The sequence below is a fragment of the Solanum dulcamara genome, chromosome 4 (genome assembly GCF_947179165.1).
Source record: "Solanum dulcamara chromosome 4, daSolDulc1.2, whole genome shotgun sequence".
In the NCBI taxonomy this organism is placed as follows: domain Eukaryota; kingdom Viridiplantae; phylum Streptophyta; class Magnoliopsida; order Solanales; family Solanaceae; genus Solanum; species Solanum dulcamara.
Genome location: NC_077240.1, coordinates 25901810 through 25926003, shown reverse-complemented (window position 1 = coordinate 25926003; position 24194 = coordinate 25901810). Strand labels below are relative to the sequence as shown.

At 36.9% G+C, this 24194-nt stretch overlaps 1 protein-coding gene and 1 non-coding gene across 3 annotated transcripts; both read right to left on the bottom strand.

Moving 5' to 3' along the window:
* Positions 1-209: 209 nt before the first annotated feature.
* Positions 210-23958, bottom strand: LOC129887122 (uncharacterized). Of its 2 annotated transcripts, XM_055962083.1 has the most exons (25): positions 23703-23958; positions 17537-17952; positions 15470-15621; positions 14472-14711; positions 14074-14183; positions 13893-13970; positions 13661-13767; positions 9210-9304; positions 8995-9128; positions 8475-8578; positions 8329-8406; positions 8034-8115; positions 7559-7730; positions 6081-6151; positions 5617-5697; positions 5462-5532; positions 5072-5168; positions 4924-4983; positions 4356-4410; positions 3849-4246; positions 2681-3776; positions 2136-2521; positions 1411-1980; positions 1262-1320; positions 210-950 (listed from the first exon to the last, which is right to left on the bottom strand). In XM_055962083.1, exons 2-25 carry the CDS (start codon positions 17887-17889, stop codon positions 755-757), a joined length of 4845 nt encoding a protein of 1614 aa, XP_055818058.1. In that variant the 5' UTR covers positions 17890-17952; positions 23703-23958; the 3' UTR covers positions 210-754. The 2 variants fall into 2 exon arrangements, with proteins under 2 accessions (XP_055818058.1, XP_055818057.1); XM_055962082.1 differs by having other exon boundaries at positions 2136-3776; positions 23703-23957.
* LOC129888155 (U6atac minor spliceosomal RNA) lies at positions 13405-13532 on the bottom strand. The gene has a single exon (XR_008766581.1). It is a non-coding gene; the product is annotated as a U6atac minor spliceosomal RNA (small nuclear RNA).
* Positions 23959-24194: the final 236 nt, after the last annotated feature.

The following is a 24194-nucleotide window of genomic DNA, read 5'->3' as shown; positions in this document are numbered from 1 at the left end:
CCTATCAAGTATAGTATAAGATGTGTGTTTGATTTTACAACATATGATAGTTTTTTTTAATTAAAAAAAAATCGAACTTAAGCCTTTTAAAGGACTTGGGAAAAGAAATACGGAGAAAGGCATTTAAGTCATTTGATTATTTTATCACGCGATAATTAATTTTGAGATTATCTTTTTTATATTAATGTTGTATAAAAATGATATCAAAATTGTGTAAGACTAATAACGGAATTGCTCATATCAAAAATAAATATTCAACTAGACACAGGATTAAATAATTCGCATACATAGGTTGAAAAAAATATGCTAAACAAGGAACTAATACATGCATTGTTTTTTTTTCTTGTTGCTGGGCTAGTACACAAGGATTAAGCTCTACTACATTCAATCTCAGTTAGGAAGTTTGGCTATTCGAATCAAAACAACAAAAGGACTGAATCAAAAAGTATTGTAAACCTTCGGTAATCCTGTTTTCTGAAGTGACATTCTCAAGGAGAAACATAGTAACTCCATAAAGCTCTGGTCATGCAGGTAGCAAACCCCAAAAAAGATGCTCCTCTCAGTATCTCCAGATAGTAATTCTAGTTGGTGAAATCTGTACTCCAAACCCAGCTAAATCATACAACCGACAACTCTAGACTCTGAGACTAACAATTTCCAGCGCACAGGCGCTGAAGATCCATTCCACAAAATTGGATCCGCCAGGCAGTTGGAAGAAGGAAAGAAAAATAATAAGCTAAGGAGAAACATGCCCTCATAAATTTGATAATTTCTTGGTAAACCAATCTGAAAGACTCTTCATTTTCAGTGAAAGCTCTCTATTTTTGGCAAAGTAAGCCTCACCATTTGCTATCATCACAGAGAAATCATGTTTCATTGCTTTCAAGCTTCTATAATAGTTGTTCTCTAACCTTAACCTGATTATATCAGGTGATAGAGGAACAGGGAACCTGCAAAGAGCAAATCATTTATCGTGTTGGGTCCATTAATAATCGTGCACGCCAAGCAACCATGTAACAGACATAGGTTCGAATTTTGAAAAAGTTATTATAACAAAACCCATCCACCCCAAAAGAGAAAAGAACATTGAAACCCCTGCAAAGTATAAAGAGAATATAATAACGAAAGAGGAACAAAAGAGGCTAACTTCTAACTTCTTATCTCCTCTTTTTAGGGAGGAGGGGCAAGGTTCTAAGTACAATATGGAATTTCTTCAACTTATTCAAAGTTCAAAGCAACACAAGTAATTTAAAAAGAGTACCTATTCATGAAGTCCAGTTTCACAGCAACATGTTTCAATTTTAGAATCCCAAAGTTATCCTGTAACATGCATAACCGGGTCAGCTCTGATGCTTTGAACTACAAAGTTCAGTTGTTAATTTAAGGCTAGACAATTTAAAAGATTGAAACCTGATTTCTGTTGGCTGACTGCAGTAGTTCAGTGACAGATGACAAAACTCTATTTCTGCTTTCCGAGTCAACTTGAGGTTGCTCCCATGAACTATCTACATCATGTAGTTCCCAGGGACTATGAGGATGGGGTTCTACTTCACCTTCGTATAGGATACCACATCTTTCCCATGGACTGTCAGGAAACTGATCAAACTTGGCTTTCACTGAAACTACCCGACCTTTCCACCACCTACCACCTTGCTCACTTTCATCCTTCCACCAAACCAGACACTTATCTCCATATGACCAATTTCTCTCCATTGCAGTCTCATACCTTGATCTCTCAATTAGAAAGTCAGGGAAGTTGACTAGTTCAGGCAGTGTAAGCTTAAACTTCTGTCCAGAGACAGGGGAAGAGGTATCTATGAATTGAAGAGTAACTTTACAGCAGCTCTCACCAGAGCCAGGAAGAGTTGCATATGAAAGATGTTTTACCAAGCAAATTTCCACAGCTTGGACTGCAGCTGCATTCTTTGTCCAAGGACCACATTCTGATGAATCACTATATTCAATATATTCTTGATGCCCCTAATGTCAAGAAACACCAAGTGTAAATCAAATAAAGTTTAATAATTCGATATGAAAATCACTAATGCAACAAAGAAAATATTACATTAAAAAACATAAATGGGGTAAAAGGAAAGAAGAGGCAATGATTAACCAATAGAAACTAAATAATGCACCTGTCGGAAGTATACTACTTCATCACCTAGCTGAGGAATGTAGCGGTAACCCTCTTCATGCTCTGACAATAGCAACCAATTCAGTTCTTTTACTGCCTCATTCGAGCTTATTCCAGATGAAAAAACATTTTCATCCCTGGAAGAACCCTCTTTAGTGTTTCTAGATGACCGGCACTTGAACACATTACTTGAAGTCCATCCTAATGGTGAAGAACCAGTAGCCTTCTTGGTTAGCTTTTCTGTGTTTCTTGATGAACCTACAGCTACACGGTTCTCTCTTATTTTTAGGTCATCTTTCCCGAATGCTGTGTCTCTTGACGTTGCAGTAAATCTTAAGGATCTCTTTCTACGTGCTGCATCAGTCGCGGCATGAGGGAATTCAGAACCTGTTTCGTTATGATCATTACAAGCATTAGAAGCACTTTCACAAATATCATGACTGCTACGCAAACTGCTTCTAGATCCATGAGACTTGTTTCTGCCAACAGTATCATCCATCAGTACACCCCAATGCAAATTCTGACCAAATCTATCAGGGCCATTACCTGTTTCTGGAACTTGGTTTTGTTCCAAATGGGAGAAGATTTTAGATGTTGATTCATCTCCACAATAAGCATCTGTAGGAAGATTAAACTCAGAACGAGTTTGAGACTCCCGGGACATTTTCTTTGATTTTATCTTTATTATGTTTGGCTTCACTTTATATTTGAGGTTTACTTCAGGATTGTCGTCGGTGGTAGTCAGCTTGTTTGCGCCAGGACCGATGCCTATTTGCTGCAGCTGATGACTGGGTGACGATGACAAGTGCAATAATGAAGAACTTTTAGCAACTCCTGAGGAACACAGTGCATCTCCTGAACCATTTCCAGCCAGCAAACTGCTAGCTTCAAACTGTCCCAGATTCGTTTGAGCCCTGGCCATTAAATTATCAGCCAGAGCTAGACTTTGGATATCTGGACCAGCAGAAGGTTTTCTATTGATATACTCATTTAAAACATCTTTGGGTTCCTCGTCATTAACCATATGTTCAGTTTTACTGTATTTCCCAAACAGCTCCATGCCAATCTCATCTGCTGAAGATGATCCTGGCTCCTTTATCCTTAGGTTAACCACATTATCTTCAATTATCTCTTCACCAGCTTGAGAAGAACATGGCTTATCAGCTTGATCACCACACTGAGCTGTAGTGTCTTTTGATAGCTCAACCTTATTAGCATCACGGATTTTCAATTTAAGGACTAATCTCCTTTTATTCTCGCCGTTTGTTGGAGGTTCAGTGGATTTAGGAGGCACATCGATAGCTCCACCTGTTGGATAGCTCCGCTGTGTGCTTGTCAGCTTGTCATCAGATGCCATGTTCTGATCGCTTGACCAACATTCTAATGATTCTGTTTCCAATGAATCATCCTCAGAACTAGCTTCATCTTCATCATCTGAAGAAATGTCAAAATGCTGATATACAATTTCAGGATGTGCAGCTCCTCGGTGAGATCTGAATGACTTTGGTTTAGTTGACTTCCTTTTAGTGGTAGATTTCCGCCCATTTCTTGATTTCCTAGTTCTAAGACTTCTACATGAAGTGCCAACATCTTCATCCTTAACTTTCTTCCTAAGACGTCTTCCAGATGATGCGACTTCCACCTGAAAAAGATGCAAATGTTGCTCAGCCAGGGTAAACAAATAGGTAATTTGTTTATGAAAGTAGATGCTTACTTCTGATGAAGATATTTTCCTTTTTGATCTGCGTAGGCTATCTTTCCGACTCCGTCTCATCTTCTGTTCTTCACTACATACTGAACCACTAGAAGAGCCGTCTCTTAAACATTCGTGCTCTCCTTCAGCAGAAAGCTCTTCATTCATATTATATTCTGAATCAGTCTCATCATTCAGAATAACATTATCTGGCTCCCAGAAAAGGGTATCCACAAACTCCGGCAGAGGTTCAGCTATTATGTCCAAGTCAGCCACTGGTAAAACCAGGTATCCTAGGCCCAAACCACCGTCTGTGCCTACAGAAAATTTAATTGAAGAAGGACGCCACTCGTTACCCAGAGCTCCTAGGCGGCGGCGCTGGTACATACTCTGATATGGTTCAGGATATGGAAGCATACCTAGTATTCCCATTAATTCATGTTTGGGGGAAAAAAACATTCATTACCATCTTCTTGAAACTGACCAAAAAAAAAGAAAGAACGAATGACGAAAGCAACTAATATCTACTTGCGTCACAAAGAAGATCTTGCATGTTCCTTCGATATGGAGCTAACTGTGTCTCCTGCAACAGGTAAAAAAGGAAAAAATGCCTGTTGTTCATAACTTAAAAAATCTTGGTAGACTTATACAAGATGGAACAGCTGTAGGTATCTGTGCTTACAGATAAGACCATCCATGTATTACCCAGATAAGTTTGATATGAAATTTCTCAAGTTATAAAAACAAATGATGGAACTTAAAAATGTTAAAGAATAAATCTTTACCTCTCTTTGTCACAATAAACATGACCTACTTCTTCTTTTTAGCATGACCTACTTTGACTATAGAGATTAACAGTAAATTGTTTGGAAAGACAATTAAATGGATTTAGATACAGTGTAACAGTTCAGACTTGGATTAATCATTTGAAAAGATTTCATACGAAGTCTTAAATAATGTCAATGATATTATTTTGAATGGGATGGGTGGAAAAAAGAATGACATCAAGGAAATACATTTTGGAAAGGACAAAAAGGGAAAATGTGTCATAATACAGAATTGACGGAGTGAACTAGTATGTCAAAACTAAAGGTACCTGATCAAGAACGTTTCCCTGCGCATCCTGGATAAGGGGCCGGTAATCCCCAAGGAAGAACTGTTGAAAGTTACAGCCTCAAGATTGCATACAGTAACTGTAAAATACTTAAAACAATGATGAGAATGAAAGAAACCGCCTCATATACCTGATCATATTTAGCATCCTTTTGAGACTCGCCTTGGCCTGTATTTAATAAATATATTTGTCCAACATCATCAGAAAGAACAATTGATGTTCCATCCCTTTTCACAAAGAAACAGCACATCTCCACACAATAAGTAACTTCAACATTTCAAATAAAGCAAAGAACATTTGCACCAGTTAGCAAATCTAATGGGAAATGGAACTGAAAGAGTTATTAATTCTGAAGCCAGCATAGGATTGGCGTTCTTCTATTACCCCAAATCAGAAAGCTCTGATGTCTAAAATTTGAAGTACATTAAGGAATCACCATTTATATACACAAACTTTATAATTCAAATATCAAAGATACAGGAAATATTATGATGTCCTCTTTAAATTACTTAGTACTTACAGTGAAAACTTTCCATCAACCAACTTGAAGCGTCCTATATCATATGTGCGGATGGGGATCCCCTCCCATATCTTGAAAGAAATAGCAAGAGTTCAACAAACGAAACACTTGTGTAAAAGGATGTGATACAATAATCAAAAGAACCAGCCACCTACATCCCACAGGATGGTTTGCCCATCATAACCAGCACTCATTGCGATTCTGGGGTTGAAAGGATGAACATCCAGAACATATGTCTGCAAGAGTCGAACACAAAGTGTCAATTAACCCAGATATAAGTTTTTTAATAGGTGTGGGAGTGGAGGAGTCATATCAGAAATTAGTACCGGAATTGAGTGACTAACATTTTTTTTAAGTTTATTATGACCAAGAAAGTGAAAATAAAGCACCCTAAAGAATTGCATGACTCTTTTATAGTGCCCGATCAAGAAATTAGACAATGGTGGAAGAAAGAGGAGAAAGAAATAACCAGTGAACACATGTGACTAAATGGAGCTTAAGTGGAAGTTTCTCAAAAATATCTAACCAAGATGACACGTGAAAATGTATAACTAGCCTAAGCAAGCATTTTGAAAGAAAAACTCAGAAATATCAGCTTAATCATAGTCAGATAACTTACAGACTGTGCATGACCAGTCAAGGAGTGCACCAAGCTACCATCACTAGCATTCCAAACACAAATTCGGCAATCTGCATAAGTTCACCTTATGAGTTGAAATTTTCATATTCAAGCACCATAATTTCTCTGCTTCAACAAAAGGAACATAATTTGAATTCACAACCCCCATATGGAGGTATCGTCCTTTCTAACAGGAACCAAGAAGACCTTGATTTCAAAACCCACGAAGTTGGAGTTTGACACTCAATGAGTAGGAAGAACATGAACCAATTTTGTGTTGTTAGTCTTGCAGGTGCTTAGGCAAATATTCACACTTCTACGTGTCCAGTTAGGAATTGACTGGTCGCAAACATGGAAAAACAAGAAAAACACAATATCCATTTCAGATATGACTGGACCCTCGGCAATCGAGGAAATATCCGATCCAATTCCGATACAGGGTAGGATTCACTGGCCGCTAGACAGAGCACATAAGCTAACAATAGTATGAATGGGACAGGAACTATTCAACCAAGTTTTCCTGCATGTGGCTCATCCATGATAACTTCTTCGGATTTGTGTGAACTAGCAGACGATCACTAAGAGAGGATGCTCCCTCCAGCATGAGCAAACCCTTTCGGAACTGCTTAAGAAAGGCAGTCACTATCCCAGCCCGGATGACTCTCAGAGTAAACTCTTACGAGACATGCTTCATAGCGCCTTTGATCAATGAAAAAAATATACTGGGAAGTCAGTCTACAACTTCTAAGCTGTGTTAGATTTGTGCTATACTTAATAGTTCATGAGGAATAACCCTCCATAAGGCACCCCAATTATTCTCAGCTCACACCATTATCTACTTGCAGTAGAAAATAAGTTTCCTAAGCATTTCTTTTCAAAACTTTCACATGCCAGCATTATTTCTTTTTTTCTTTCAACCATGGCTGCATTACCCTAATGGGGGTAAACGTAAGCCCATGCCAGGCAACAACATGTCTTAGAATAATCAGAAAAAAGATTTAACATGAAGTTGAAGGTCATTATACAGTAGTTACTACATACTGCTACAACTAGATGTCTGATAGCGTGCGTGAAAAAAGGGCAACTTTTGGCCTTTAAACTTTAAAGGCAACAATAAATCAGTAAAGTAAGGAAATATCCATAGCAACAATATTCGCTGTCAATATCATCCTGATATAATTTGTTTCCATTATAACATAAATAAAATTCATTTAGTTACTCATTATCAGCATGAATTATTCACTAGTGTAATGAGTACACCCACTAACCAGGCTTGTGAACGTGTGTTCATGCCTGTTGAGCATCATCTTTAAATACTGTATAGTAGGTCAACAACAAGATGTTTCAATTCACAAAGACCAAACTATTATGGGCAAGAAATGAAACTTTCATCCCATAATCATATTTAAAATAGTTTTTAACGAAATAAAAGTATGAATTAATGCATTTGAACTGAATATGCAACTAAGATAAAATACCCATTATAGCAGCCAGTACAAAGCGATTATCCAGGCTCCACACTATCATATTAACACCACGAGGAGTAGGGCGAAATCTCTGCCGTGGCCCTCCTCGAGGAGGCTGTGGTGGCATTGGTGGCGGAGGAACTTTAAGATGATATGCCTTACCCCAAGAACGTCCAAGTTTTCCCTGAAAAGATTAGAACATTAATAGTCAGAAAGAACCAGCACAGAGTAATGTCTCAATACTGTAGGTCAGTTAGACTTAGTCCCAATTTACAGATGTAACGGTGTGATGAATTAGTGTCCAACCATTGAGTAAAGCAGAGCATACATTCTGTAGTATCCCTATAAAAACATACAGGCATAATTTTGTGCATGTATTCTTTTTCTTATTTCTCACAAATAAATCCACAAAAGGCCTGGGAAGTTGAACAACAATTATCTCAACTTATTCCATGAAAGAAACCAAATTTTGAAGTCAAGAACTCACATGGGACGACTTGCGTGGTTTTGGGGTCCAAATGATTGCACTTCCGTCACGGGAACAAGTGACTATGTTGTCATGGCTAAACCTGAAAATTGTGTTTTAACAAGCATGATCATTTACGCAAGTTAACACAACTTTATCCATCAAACAGGTTGACCAACCAAACTCTATTTTATGTTCAACCATGATTAACTAGAGCTGATAAGAAGGATATTAGGACCATTTGAATTTTTTTAATTTTTATTGGTATTAGGACCATTTGAAATAATTTGAACAAGGAAAAAAGACATTCACAAACCAAGAATTCCTAAATTTTGGAATGCTGTCCTCCACAATGGAATCAGATGTTGAAGATCGTGAAGCAACTGCACAGCCACTGCACAAAAGAATAGAAGGTGAGATAATGATGAACATGCTTAAGGGTGACAACATGACAGCACCAACCTGAACTGTACATAGTTGACATCATTTTCGTGACCAGATAATGTATCTATTTCATGATTTAGCTCCTCGGGGTGATCTGGGGAGAACTTACAAGCACTCCAGACCTGAAGACAGATAATGTTTGTGATTCCATACAATCTCATCATCCCATTAACAGAAAATACACTGAAAATAAGTCAAAATGCACCAAAAACTTTCACATTCTTAACATTTCTTGCATACTTCATACAGTAAACTCTATGTTTAACCATTACTGAAAATTTCTTATCGTCAGGTTGTCAAACATGTGTTTTGACATAAATAAGCTAAACATTAATTAGAGGACTTTGATAAAGAAGCTCACAACAACTCTTGTATCAGTCAGATCCTAAGAAGATTGATACAGTATTACCTTACCAAAAAAAAGGTAAACTACACTAAGAGCTTATTGACTGGAAACAAAAAAACTCTATCCCAGCTATCTTATAATGAAGATTTGACAATATTATAATACAGCATAACATTTGATGCTTGTTCATACCCTTGCTAAAGTATCAGAGCTACCAGTGACAAAGACAGTTCCATTAGCATTGTATGCACAACACAAAATTTGATGGCTATGCGATGTATTACTTGAGGACTGAATGTTGGTTGCTGCGGTACCACTGCTCCTCACTGCATAAAATTAAAATCCACTCATAGGCTCGCCAACTACAGCACAAACATTATCAGACAAATAACTTGTTCTCAGCTAACCCGAAACGTTATCCTTTGGTCTTGGCGAGTAAACGCGTGGAACACACTGAGAAGACCTAGCATCCCAAATGCGACAAGTTCCATCATCTGATGACCTAACAGTAGCAAACAAAAACCCGAGGGAAGGAAGTCACACATTTATGAAGCAAGTTACCATAAACCCCGTAATACTTAAGCAAGAAACTTTAACAGACACGAAAATAGATAAAAATGATTTCTGTTAATTGTACAACCTAGTGTAAAATCTTTACTAGGTTTCTTGTATTTTAACCATCTTTATTTCTTTGTACCTTAGTCTAAGGCTTCCATATCTTCATCTAATGCTTTGAGTTGGCCATTAACTCAAAAGAAGTTTTATAGAGGAATTAAAAAATAAATTATAAGAAAAAAACTCGTACATTTATCTTTTGATTTAAGCCTTTTAACATAAATATAAAAACATGCACGACCGGCACACAACTACACATATATGTTCGAGAGTTCCTTAAAATGAAAAATTGTGATGTAAGAATTCCACTATTATGAAGACCAAACAGCTATATATGGAGTGGCAGTATACACTAACCAGACAAGAGCACAATTTTGTGTTATATTTTAGGAGCCATCTACGATCAATTGAAACCTGTGTATAGGTCTCTATAATTATTGAATATACAAAATACATGGTAAAAGGGGAAATAAGGTAATGACTACAAGACCTTGCTGTGGAGCATGTTCGGAGTGGAAAGGATGACGCTTATGGGAGGTGCTTATAGGATCTAACACCTGAGGAAGAGAAGGAGAAGTACAGCAAGCGAAGTAGCTCCTTTTTTGCTTTCCAGATAAGTAAACGTAAAAGTAGTTCATTAATAACTTACGTGGACAATATTGAAAGTGAGAAACGGGAGAGCATCTGAAGGAGTAGAATACTCTTTTGTATAGATATTTTGATGAAGTATTCAAAAATGTAGAGGCATCTGAATGCACAAGGACAATTGCAGGTAGTCCTTGTGCCAGAATCTTCGCCCCATTTCATTCTTGGGGTATAGATTAGTGGAACATTTTTATTCTTTGCATATTTTTGGAGTGTTGTTGATAATCAAGTCATTGTTGATTCTTTATCATGCAGTTATTGTTGATGACTAGATGAATTTGTAGGGAATCATGATTTGTTGTAAGATTCTCTACCTTTTGTACACACCTCGCAAACAGTATTTTCCATCACATCACTAAAATTTGAACTATAATCTCATAGAACAGGGACAACAAAAGAATATAAAACCACTGACAAAAAGAACAATAAATTTAAATCCTAAAATTACTAGTTTACTAATATACTATAGGTACTGCACACCTAGTTCCCATCAAATTACAGTTATGGATTAGTCCACAAATTTCCCTTCCGTTTCTTCTGCTATCATGTTAGCTTCTTCAAATAGTAGATTTGTTAGGCTCATTGTAATTAGCATTTTGGTCACAATTTTTGGAGGTTGCCAGCATACCATACCATTAATGCTGAAGAATACAACATTACCAGTTTAAAAAAAAAACAAAGGGAGAGTCGAACCAAATATTTATTTCATGAGGAAACAAGTTGAGTACCAACTCACGTTGAGATGGAAGCTCCTAAGGTTCTACCAAACACAAGACACACCAAACAGTAAAGCAAGGGGACATAGCATGGCTACTCCATAAAAGGGTCAATTAGTTGGTTTTACTAAATCGCCTCAGTGAAACAATCTAAACATCCAACCCAAGACGTCAATACAACATGTAGAGTGGATCAAAATATTATGAATTTATTTGGGAACCCTTAAATAAACAATGACAAGTGTATTCTCTAACACCCTCCCACACTTCTGTTTTTTTTCCTTTTTTGTCTTTAACAGGCGCAAAGAGTTGCGTAGTGGGTGTAGAGCAAAGTTATTGGCACAGCTGAATTGAGAGAAAGTGAAAGAATCCTAGAGGGGCTAGATGGGCTGAGTTGAGAGAGATGTTTCGAGCAATACAAAAGGTAGAGACTCTGATATAATAGATGTCACAGGATCCTTCCAATAGGAGATAGAATATAGCTATGAATTTTTTGCTCTTTTGAAATCTGTATAGACGGCCGTAGCACAGCCCCTTTGTGCTACTTATAGAACATGTTACCATTCTCAAAAATACAACAGGTAGAGTGATGACGGTAATATAGTAGGTAGAGATCAATTTCATTGGAGACTCTTATACAACAAATGAGGGACAAGTGTGTTTCCTAACAACCTCCACTTTCTCGAGGGTGGAGCAGAATGGGCCTCAATCAGTTTAGTACAAGGTTCCACAGAAGTTCTGGAGATGCTAAAATTCAAGAAAAAATTAATATTGCCATGAAAGGACAAGGAAGCAAATAATCATATAATGTGAAAGGGACACTGGAGGTAGGGCATGACGATCCTGGTGAAAAGCTGGGAGAAGGTCCCGTACCAGTTAAATTTCAACATGAGGAATGATGTTCAAGAAGGTAGTGACAAGAGGAGGTTACTCAGATGGTAAACACCCTCCACCTTCAACCTTAAGGTTGTGGGTTCGAGTCACCAAGGGAGAAAAAAAAGGCAGGAGCATCTAGGGAGGGGTAAAAAAAAAGGTAGGGAAGCTAATCACTTGGTGATGTCCACTTCAGTTAAGAAGATGTATTCTGATTATGATGAAGCTACAAAACTTTTAACACAGCAATTTGGATGCTGAAACCATATAGACAAAGGTGTACACAATGCCCCACCATAGAATTGATAATATCAGATACGTCAAATGGCAGATTTGGAATACCAATGAGCTAAAGCTTTTCTTGAATTTTTGGGCGTGAAAAGTTGGAGCCAGTGAAGAGAAGAAATGGAGATGTTAATGTCAACTGAAGGATATATAACCTCTCTCTTAAACAGAGTGCTATTCTTTTTTACTTTTTCTACTTCGAGACAGATTGTTTTTGGTATCACACAAATTGCTAGAATAGCTTTTACAAATGTGTTGTCACTAATTGACTACAAAAGCAAAAACACAACATTCACTGGAAAAGGATTATTAGACAAAACAAAACTAGCAAATGGGATGAGATTGAGGCATCAAATGAAGTTCATTTCTAAGTTTAAGGGGCCATTTGGCCATGCAATTTGGATTTGAAATTTGTGTTTGTTTATGACATTTGAACAAAACTCCAACTTCAATTTGAATTTTGATTTCAAATCCCAATTCGCCTAAAAGGTAGAATTTTATTTCCAAGTTTGTGATTTCAATAGCTCTTAAATTTAAAACTTGACCCATAAGTTTATATTTTGCAAACAAAGACCCATACTTTCAAATTTTGTCAAAAGAGACTCATGATCGACGTGAAGAGATTGTTTGTACCATGTGGTAAAATTATAATAAAGAATAGCTAGTAACTACTATTAATTTATGAGTTAGTGGTCAAAAACACACCTGATATATCACCATTTTGCGAGATTCACACCTCAACTATCAGCTGTTCCTTTTCGTACCTGGACTATCACCATCTATTCCTTTTTCTACTTGAACAATCACCATCTATGCATTAAAACAACCTCAAAGCTGACTAGGCAACCTATTAGTTGTTCCCTTTTCCTACCTGAACTATCACCATTTACTCAATATATAGATAGAGGAAAAGAGAACAACTGATAGATGGGATACGAAACTCACTAAAAAGTGATAGTTCGGGTGTGTTTTTGACCATTATCTCTTGATTAATCGGACCAGTGGATATTTGTTAAATTAAGCGTATTTGAAAGCTTGTAATGGCATGTAATCACAAACATTTAGTTATAAACGAAACATGGAGATGTGTGATTTATTAATAGGACTTCTTAGGTATTCCGATACATTGTTTATGAACTATGGTTCGCTCATTTGGTAAGATTATGTAAGAGTTGGGAATGTTTTGATAGTTTTCACAAATTGTGAGGTTTCCATGTTTATGAGAAAATGTACAACTTTTTCAAATCCAAATTGCATGTCCAACCAAAATTGCAACTTCTTTCAAAATTTCAAATTCATGTCCAAACGCCTACTAAATATTAATTGTAAAACTAGAAAGATACAAGACCACAATCACCCATGCGGCAGTCGTGTCTCAGAAAACAAAGATACTCCTAATTTCCAAATTCTGAAATTCGCCAATTTATTAAAATTTCATAAGCCACAGTTTTTGTGTTTTTGACAACTTCTAAAAATTGGGTAAGATCCACCAAAGTGGGTAGCCTTAACCGGATGTGTCTGGCAACAGGTAAAGCCCAAAGGCTTTTCCCGTCCCTATCGGGGGAGATGCCAACCATCTCTCCTTTCTAAGAACACTCCATAAGCCACAGTTAAATCTGTATGGCTTAATCAAATAGGGCTAAATCTCTTACGCATAATAATGCATCATGTTCCTACAAAGAGAAAGGAGCAACAATAAGTATCAAGGTTTAAAGGTAGCTTACGATAGAAGCTGATATACAGAGCTAGTTTTTGGAGTAAATGCGATGGCAGTAACAGCTCCAGTGTGACCACGCAAAACTGAAATAGGTAATCCGTCTGGCAAGCGCCACTGAAGTACAGAGAAAGTAGATAAGCCGCTCACTCTTCAACAGAGGAGAAGATCTTCAAGCCCAAAATTATTACTCTTCAAAGAAAGCAAGAAGATATCTCTGTCAAGAGGAAGGAGAATCTTACAACTCGAATGCTGTAGTCATTTGATGCAGATGCCACCAAAGCATTGTTTGAACTGACGGCTAAATCAGTGATGTCACCCTATTAGCATGAAAAGCAAATAAGTGTACAAAGGAAGAGTAACTATTCATAAGGAAGAACTAAAATTGAGGACCCTTTTGGAAGCATATCTCAATGAACTTACTTCATGTCCTCGGCAACTAGCCAGGCATAATCCAGTTTCCATGGACCAAACCTTGACAAGGCGATCATCAGAACCAGTAATCACATATCTTCCTGAGCGATCAAATATTGCTACACAACAGAGAAAAGGCAGACAAATTGAGCTGAAGGTTCGCATGTCTTCTTGACAGACAACCCTTTATATCTCTAATATGATAAACCTTAAAAGCTATTGAATGTATCTAAGATTTAACAAAAAAGAAACAGCTACCTTTAAAACTATTAGTAGCATTCAATTTCTGGAATATTACGTATAGCAGGAAAAGTGTGTTTTATTGAGCATCAGTGAAAGCCCTGAATGAGAACCTATTTGAAAGAACTTTTTAGTGTCTAGATACTAGAAGAGTTTTAAAATAGTACCACAATAAACAGCATCCCTATGTCCCCTTAATTTCTTTATGTTTTGCATCTTTTGGACCATAGTTGACGGCTTTGCAACAGCATAACTTGCAAGACGGATAGATGGAGCACGATGATGTTTTGGAAAACCACCTCCAATCTCTCTTAAAGTTAGACCATGCACCTGATTAGCCTGCATGTGTGGCCAACGGAGGTATGAAGGAAGGGGTTGTGCTTGCTTATTGACTCTATTTCGCTCACCTGTTCATCACATATTCAAACTTAGACAAACAGAAAACCTAGAGTGGCAACAGAATGTACATATCATGCTACTTAAGAGAGAGAACATAAAAGGGAGAGGAACAATGTGCAGAAGAGATCACAGTGCGAATGACCAAACGAGAGATGTTTGTGAAGAATTTGTAGTTTGGAAGGCCTTCCTGGATAACTTTGCTCACTTGAACAAATTGATGACAGTAAATCATTCACGATCAAAGATGCAGAATACATGCCAAAGAGTTTTTAAAAAGTACCTATAAGCTGATTTTGCCTTTCAGTAAGACGCCTTATAGAAGCCAAAGAAAGGCACAAATTCAAATGCAATACAATCGTCAAAATGCTACTCAGTAAATTGTGGCTTTCATTTTTCTGGCTTATCCTCTTTTGGCCAAACGACTACCAAAGATATAGTTTTAACTGATAGTGTATGTCAGTTCAAGAGTAGAGAGATAAAGTTAATCTTGTAATATGCTTGGATTCCTGTTAGTTCACTATCTGGTGACATGATATTGGAGAAATGTTGAGTAGTGCAGGGAAGAGGTTTATATAGCTTTTGGCCAAAACGAGTACCAAAGCGATAGTAGTGCACATTCCAGAACAGAGAGTAGAAAAATTAATCAAGGATAAAAGGAGTAGTCTGTTTAAACCAAAAAAAATAAGGAAAAAGAGAAAATTGAGACGGGAGAGGTTAGTTTCCAAGAGAATATTTATTAGATCTTAGACCTCATAAGACTACTTACAAGCCAAAAGAGAAAAAGGCCCAGATCCAAGTAGCGTGGGGACATCAGCAGCACCAGGGGCATCTCCCCCACCACATTGCAAAGGAGGACCCAAACTCAGCAGCAGTTGTTTAAGCAACTTTACTAAGTGATCTTTTTCAACATGAGGATACCTATCATCAGCAAACTATAGGTTTAAACAACACAAGGAATCAAGAATATCAATTAACTATTTAAGCAGAAACAGATGGATATTGTGGCATGTTAACCAGGTCAACTTTCCCAGGAACCCAGCACTTGATAACATAACCATTTTGAAAGCGTCATTAAATATAAATAATTCAATTCTATATAAACAAAAGGTTCTAGTGAGAAGGCATTATATAGTATAATAGAAAGTGACTCATAATTGATTTTTTGGTTATAACAAAGAACCCATAATTGAGTCTTTAAAAGAAAGTTTAAAATCTATAGGACTCGATCAAAATAGCTTGACATTCTTTACCAGAATTAAATTACCATATATTTATATAAATTCATAAAGGAATTGAATAGATGTATCCAAGGAGATTTATCTTTGAAGCAACTATTTCCTAGATCACATGTCGTCTGACTTCACAACTGAATCAATCTAAAATTTAAAGAGGACCTCAAGTCATGGATCTATCAATAGGTAATGTTCAACCAATGTTCAACCAAAGGGTGACTGCCATACCAATTAAAACACAATTGTCACAGTTGGTCAGTGAAATGGATATTGAAATTTATTAACACTCTCTAGAGAAGGTACTATTAATACCGCAAGTACTAAAACCATTAGAAGAATCTCAAGTAATTTATTGGACACCATACAAAGTATTCGACATATAGCAAAGAAATATAATTTAGGAAATATTCCCAGACAGGTGGAAATGTATCTGATATATCACCAACAATTGATGGTTATAAGAACAGGTAAGCATATTACATCCAATAGTGCCTAGAATTACTATTGAAAAATAAAACATAAAAGCTCGATGGGCCAGGAGGATTCTCCATCATATTTATAGCCCATATCTAGCCAAAATAGCTCCTTTTTTTCTATTTTCTTTTAACCCTCCCTAGGAGCTCCCACCTTTTCGCTCCCTTATTGACTCGAACTCACAACCTTAGGGTTGAAAGTGGAGGGTGCTTACCATCCGAGCAACCCCCTCTTGTCAAAATAGCTCTTAATATGGGATCATTCAAGTTAGTATTTTCTTTTATACTGTTTAGGTGAATCTTACAGATCAATCCCACAGGACACAAGAAGGGGGAGCTCTTTGAAATTTGAGGTTGAAGAGAATTCTACAGGATTACAAATCTACAAGATTAGAAGATAGGCAGATTCCAAAGACCGATTGAAGTGATCTATAAATTCAAATGGACATATTCTGACCAGGATACTTGGCTAGAGAGCGGATTGTTCACAACTTCACATTAAGTCTTATTACACACAGATTATGGGATAAAGAGGACACAGCTTTCCCATACCTATTATTCTGGATCCAAAGAGCCCCCAAAGAAGGTATACAAAGCTTTCTCAATACAACAACATGTTTGGACCTGATCTATTCTAAGTTGTCTCAGATACAGCGGCGAATGCAGGATTTTTCATAAGCAGTTTTGCCATTTAAAAGGAGTGAGCAAATGAAAGTGTAAGAGGAATTTTCATAAGTGGTGTCACCATTTAAAGGAGTGAGCAAATGGACATGTAAGAGTAAAAAAATAAGGCTGAACAAGTTTGAACCCACGACCTCTCACATAAAGCTGGAGCACCTAACCACCAAGCCAGTGCGCAGCTTTGTTTACAAACAGTATCCTTTTAGTATTTCTACCTTCTATTGTCAATTTATTATTATTTATATATGTGTATATCTAGTACAAAAAATCAACGAAGCAGTGTCACGTTACACTGCTCAGGCCAAGGTAAATCAACCCCTGCACAGATATGACAGTGGTGAGGTAATGATGAGACTGGAGCTCAAAGCAAACACCAGCACACGAAACTGCAGCAGGCATATTTAATTTCAGCAAGAAGAAAAACATAAATATGTTTACAAAGCACACCTTAGCACCAGATCATCATAATTTAGAGGAAAAGAAATGCCATCGTCGTCGTCATCTCCACTGAGTACACCTTTTCTTGAATACCAAGCATGATATCTCCTAGGCAGAAGCTCATGTTCCAAAAGTTCATCACAGAATATCCCAAACGTTTTTCGGCACGGCCCAGATGACAAAAAATGCATCATCAGAAAATAAACTTCTCTGAGGTCAATATTTACATCCTTTATTGTGGCATGTTCAGCAAATCTCTCTTCTTCGAAGAGAGATTTTGTGTATACCCTATTCAGGAAGCTTGTAGGTGCCATACTTGATGATGAAGCGCCATTTCTAGATGTACACTTCCCTGAATCCATCCTTTTTTAGCAAATAAACTCCCCACACTGAGTATTCCTCTTCAAAGAGCAAGATCCATGACTCTACATTCTCAAAAACTAAAATTAGAAAGCATACTCATCATTTTATAGGAAGTAAATGCAGAAGTTCTCATAATTCATAAACACTTCATGAAACATATTCTAACCACCATGAACAAGAGGACACAAAGGTCACTACACAAGGTCAAAGAAGCACTTAGATATGATTCTTCCAAACACATGTTATTGTGCAACAAATATGTGACAACAATAACAAGAAAGCCTCCCCCCCCCCTTCCATTTCAGCTTCCCGTTACAGCTGCATGGAAGTTATAGGACATAAGTTAAGTTGCTAATTACAAGTATCACACAACAAAATTAACACATGTGTGCACACTAGCAGTAAGTAAAAATGGTGAAGTCAGAATTGGCGCAAACAAACTAGTAAAACTCTCTAACTATTGCAAACCTATTTCAGGGGTATAGAAAAAAGGGAAAAGAGTCAAAAAAAAAAATTAACGGTTACGTCCAATATGGCCAAACTTACCCAATTCGAACTGATTGCCCAATTAAATCCGTGACCCACCAGACCCACATCAAATCACAACAAAAACTGAAACAAATCAGTCCCATAATTGGACCAAGGCATTAGCAAAAAATAAAACTGAACAAATCTCAACCAAAACTAAACCAAATCACAACCAAAAAATGAACCAAATTAGTCAAATTGGAATAATGTGCTTTTGAATTTAATTTGCTTTGAGTCTCAGCATCTAAAGAAGAAAGCCTCTTCCTAGGTTGATCTTCCTGGTTTTGAATTACAGTTACATCTTTTACTATGAAGTTTCTGCTGCAATCTTACTGCCTCAATAGATGGGAATTACTTCCCTCTGTCCGGAATCATCTATGTGATTTGGTGACCAAATGAACCTCAACAATCTTTGACCCTCGATCAGCTTTTGTTTCTACTGCAAGAACAGGTATTTTAGTGTCTTGGTAATGGGGGAGGAGTTCTCTGTTCTGGGTTGAAGCCGGTGGCTATGGAGTTAACTGGCGATAATTTTTCCAGAGGTGATGGGCTTCACAACTGAGTTGCGGGTGGTTCATGGATCTGGAAAGGGACGTTGTATATGGAAGAAAGGGGATTCACATGATGGTGTTAGGGTGGTGATTCATGGTGGAGTTTGGTGGCAGACTGGTGTACAGGGAGGCAAGGGCGACTGAAGGTGGTACTCCTTTTTTTACCAAAAATCTGCCTTCCCAGTGACCTCACCCTCCGTGTATCAGAGCATCGTCTCCCTCTATCCAGTGAATGCTCTCTTAGTGCTCGGATCTAATCCTTGATAAAAAGGAAAAATGAAAAATTCCCCTCTATTCTGTGCTATCTATCCAAAATCCTCCCTGTGATTTGGTGTCGGTCTGGTGAGTCAAACTGGGTAATTTTGACCAGATAGGGAGAAATCAACCTCTCTTTTCGGTCACAGCCAGCAGTTCGCTTACATCTGATAAGTTTCATAATAGCAAAGGTAATACTGGCCAGATAGTATAACGGAGGATAAAGTTGAACAATATAATAAAGTAGAGGGGTAAATTTGACCCTTTGCCCTAGAAAAAAGTTAACCTGAAAGAACTTTAGGACTTGTATGAGACTTCAACCAACAACCCTAAGTAGGAAAGTATGTCGCCAACAAGTTAATGCATGAGTTCAAACATTTTATCATTCAAAGAATGCAAAAAAGGGGGAGGGAGATGGAAAGAGAAGAGGTGCACAAAGCATGTTACATCAAATTAACAGGAAAATACTTTTAGAATTATGTATGGTATTTCCTTGACAGGTACTGATGCATTTTCATTTTGATTAATATAATAATTTAACATGTGTAGTGCCAAATTGCAGAGGAATAGCTTAGTTCTTTTTTGTTTCGATAACTGGAAAATTCCTAAGGATCAGTGATGCACGGTTTGAAACTCAATGATAATGGGTCCAACCCTCTATCCCTCTCCACTTAATTACTAGGTTTTGTCTACAATGGGGTTCAAACCCATGGATGTGTGCCTAACCGATACATTACAAATTGAGCTTTAACCACTGCACCAAAGCCCTGGGACACTAACTTGATAATTTCTAACCACATAAGAACTCTTTTTAGGTTAGAGGGAGGAAGGCTCTCCATGTTTCTCTCAGTGCAGTAGTCACTCATGAACATTTATGTCTGCATCATCCTAATTATGGACAATCCTCAGTAACACAACTTCTCACCAACCAAATAAGGAAATAGATAATTGGTCCACTTTCCAATGGAAAAATTTACTCCAAGTTCAACCCACATTGTACACAAAAAGTGAAAAAAGTCTGGAATAGCATGCAATACGACAAGAGGGAGTTGCTAGGATGGTAAGCACCCCTCACTTCCAACCTTAAAAGAGGACTTGGAAGTTCTAACATTCCAATTTAGGGAAGTGCACATGTACATTTATACTTAGTTGATGATTGTTCATGCATTTCAGTATCAACCTTGTACAAATACCAAGGTGGAATTTCAGAACACCTTTCAGGAAACCTCCATAAATCACCACCACAATTGGTATCATAAGGAAAAATGAGACTAATGCGGGTAGAAATTGAAGAAAATGTGCTAGAACAAGAAAAGCTATTAACATTGTAGGCACATAAAGCAGGTCAATAAGCATGCCCTCGCATCCTCGCCATAGTCGGATATAAAAATTTTCAAAGACAATCAATTTTGACATCAATTATAGTGTAACATACAACAACTCAGTACATCGAGATTAGAACAACAACAACAACATACCCAGTGAAATCCCACAAGTGGGGTCTGGGGAGAGTAGAGTGTACGCAAACCTTATCTCTACCTTGTGGAGGTAGAGAGGTTGTTTCTGGAGGACCCTTGGCTCGAGTACGGCAAATCAAAGTAGGTAAGAAAGGAAAATAAAAACGACGATGAAGAAAATATAGCAATTAGTCAAGGGAACAATAACAACAACAAAATAGTGTGATAACCAAAACCCAATAAACACAGATGATGATAGAAATCAAAAGTGATACACTACAAGAAGGCTAGTACTACGACATACAACACTCCACTACCTACTAACCTTCTACCCTAATCCGCAACCTCCACACTCTCCTATCTAAGGTCATGTCCTCGGTAAGCTGAAGTCCTTTTCCTAAGTATGAGTTGAGAGGATCAGAGGGATAAAAAGTTGTATCATGTCTTATCCAATCACCTCTCCCCCAATACTTTTCTGTCCACCTCTACCTCTCTTCATACGCACTATATCCTCGAGATGAACCACTTCTATTACATCCTTAGCCCCCTGAAGACTTCTTACAGAAGAAGTCAGTAACGTGGTAGAAATAAATCACAGAAAAAACAGAATAATTAATGGTCTTTATGGTAGGTCAAAAAACAGTTTGATACATACACTTTGCTCTAAAAGCACCACATCAACAACCTGTTAAGGCCAATACGGACAACCTAATCATTTTCTGATAATTTGAGCTTAATGATCCACCATAGTTAAAGTGCAAATATAAAAACAAAAGATGATCCACCATAGTTAAAGTGCAAAAATATGATGAGATATGTACTTTCTACTAGTTTTTTTATAGCTTTTACACTTTTTTTCCTCTTATTTTTCCTTTTGACTTTATTGTTCATCATCTAATGGTGGGAAAGCACAAATTCAGTTACTAAACCTACTGCAGCTCATGAATAATTTGACTCACTAGAGCAGTCAAAGTGTGATTTAGTAGTCAATGAATTGAGTTGAGAACCATGAGGTCTCAAGTTCAATTCTTAGTGGAGGCAAAAATACAAGATTATTTCTTCTCATTTGTCCAACCCTTGATGAAAAGAGTTACTCGGTACCTGTGTTGATGTTATTGGAAGGTAGTAGGTTCCTTGATTGAATTAGTCGAGGTGTGCGCAAGCTGGCTCGAACACCACGGTTATAAAAAAAATAACAATCCCTCCATTCCCTTTTACTTGTTCACTATACTAAAAATAAATTTTCATTTTTACCTTTCCACTTTACCATATCAAGAGAACAATAATTTTTTTAATTTTACCCTTAACATTAACTACTCTTCCCCAAATTATTTCCCAAGTCCATTGAGACTATACACCAATTAATTTGGATATTATGATAAATGTGCACTTCATTAATTATTTCTTAAGAGGAGTGCAAAGTCTACTGTGGACAAGTAGAAGTGAACATAGAGCGTAACAATAATACGTACAACTATTGTTCCCATGCATTTGATCACTACTAATTCTGGAGGACATTATTAAAATTGTAAGTTTCCTTTTGCTTAGTGTCGTTAATACTTAGTACAAGAATATGATCTCTTCCCTGGGATAATATGGCAAGGTTGAATGTGCCTGTCACACACTTTCGCTCCACCAAATAGAAATTGTGCATGTTGAAGCAATTATTAAACTACTTTTCTGTCAAAATAAAATCGTTAGCGATGTTCTTGTTTAAACTTCAAATGGTACAGACATTGGCAGCCAAACAACAATTAGGGCTTTCTCTGACACCTTTATTGGACTGAACAAAGCAGGACAGATGACTATTTTAGTAAAATGTGTAACAATATAAAATCACCCAGGAGGAAGGGATGGGATAGCAATCAGTCATTACCCCTTGCAGATAAAAAGAAGATGGACATGACATCTTTATTTTACGTCCTTCCTTTTCTCCTTTTCATAAATTCCATACAAGTGCTGGACAAAGGATATCAGTGCCACTACAAATCCCCTCACTGTGTCTGCCTTGGGATCATAATCTAGGGTTATTTACTTATCTTCCAGAACCATAACAGCCAAAAGATTTGCAAACATTAACATCTACACATTTAATAAACCTCAACAAAGTTTTACGGGAAAGAAATTAAATTACTTTTTAGTTACTAAACCACAAAGAATCATCTTTTGAAAATGTAGCACATTAAGAAACTGCTTGATAGTTTCTAGAAATATTCCAAGTCCCGGGTTAAATTAATACTACAACTACCATAGGCTACAAAAGAATCTCTTAAAAGAGTGAGGTATCACAAGTGAATGACAGGATGAGGAGGAGGACACAAGAAAAAAAGATAACAAATCAACTACGGGAACAACACAAGTGATGCAGTCAATCAAACGACCAATTTATAAATGATCTATGTCCTAATCCCATACAGATTGATTGACTATATGCATGGGCAGAGCTAGGGGCACAAGGGGGTTTATCCGAATCCCCTTTGCTGAAAAAGTACATTGTTTATATAAGGTCAAACTTAACTTTATGTCATATATAGTAGACTTTGGATATCTTTGACTTCTTCATGTGTTTACTTATTTATATTTTGAGATCCTATTAATGAAAATCCCTAGCTCGGCCACTAGTCGACCCATTTCATTCCAATTATGAATTTATGATCAATAATTTGTAGTTTAAGGCAACTTAGGTTTGTCTAGAGATTCACTAAATCTCACACTTATTCATAAACTAACATGCAATTCTCTAACTAGATCAAAAATGAGGTGCATGCCTAGTGATTTTATAACATTAAGAATCCTCTAAACACAAATGATAAATCTACCTAAAACTTAAAGCCCAGTCAGGTGGGGTTTTCTTAATATTTTTTTCCAAGTAAAAAAATAACTATATTAGCATCTCTTTTCTTTTCTTCTTCCCAAGTTCAAATTTTTTTTTCACTACAAAAGAAAATAAGCATGAATTGAGATACCCAATGTTACCAAAGTTAAGAAAAAAAAAGGAAGACATAGTTTTTGATGATTAACCTGGAAGAAAAATAGGGCAAGCTTAAAAGGGTTTCTGCCAGGGCAAGCTGTAAATTGATTGAGATGCAGATGCAGATGTTTGTCCTCAGCCTTCGAAATGCGAGAAACTTGTATCTGAGAAAATGGAAAGCTAGCTCCTTTGGGGACAACGAGGGAGAAAGATTTTGTTTTTAGGAAAAATAAAATAAGAAAGAGACAATAAATTCTGAGTATATAGCCAATCCGTAAAGTGGAAAAAAGAAAAACGCCCAATTCCTTGGGCCGTTTGACGCCGCAACTCCCACTTTGCTGGTAAAAAGCAGAGTAAATAACCTTCGTCTTTTCCTTTTCTTTGTTTAGTTTCTCTTTTAAAGAAAATATAAATAAACTTATCTATATCTATCTATCTATATTATGTATAATTTGATTGAACTAATCTAAAAACATAAAGCATTCTAAAAATATTTATTGAATTTTTTGTTCTTTATAAAAATATTATATAATATAGAATTA

Excerpts from the sequence above, each read along its gene's own strand:
- LOC129887122 (XM_055962082.1), bottom strand. The coding sequence starts at position 17,889 with ATGGATTCAGGGAAGTGTACATCTAGAAATGGCGCTTCATCATCAAGT. Across the intron at positions 14,712-15,469 it reads GCCTTTTTCTCTTTTGGCTT|GTGAGCGAAATAGAGTCAAT; the intron begins GTAAGTAGTCTT and ends TGTGATGAACAG. Across the intron at positions 4,984-5,071 it reads AGGATGCTAAATATGATCAG|TTCTTCCTTGGGGATTACCG; the intron begins GTATATGAGGCG and ends AACTTTCAACAG.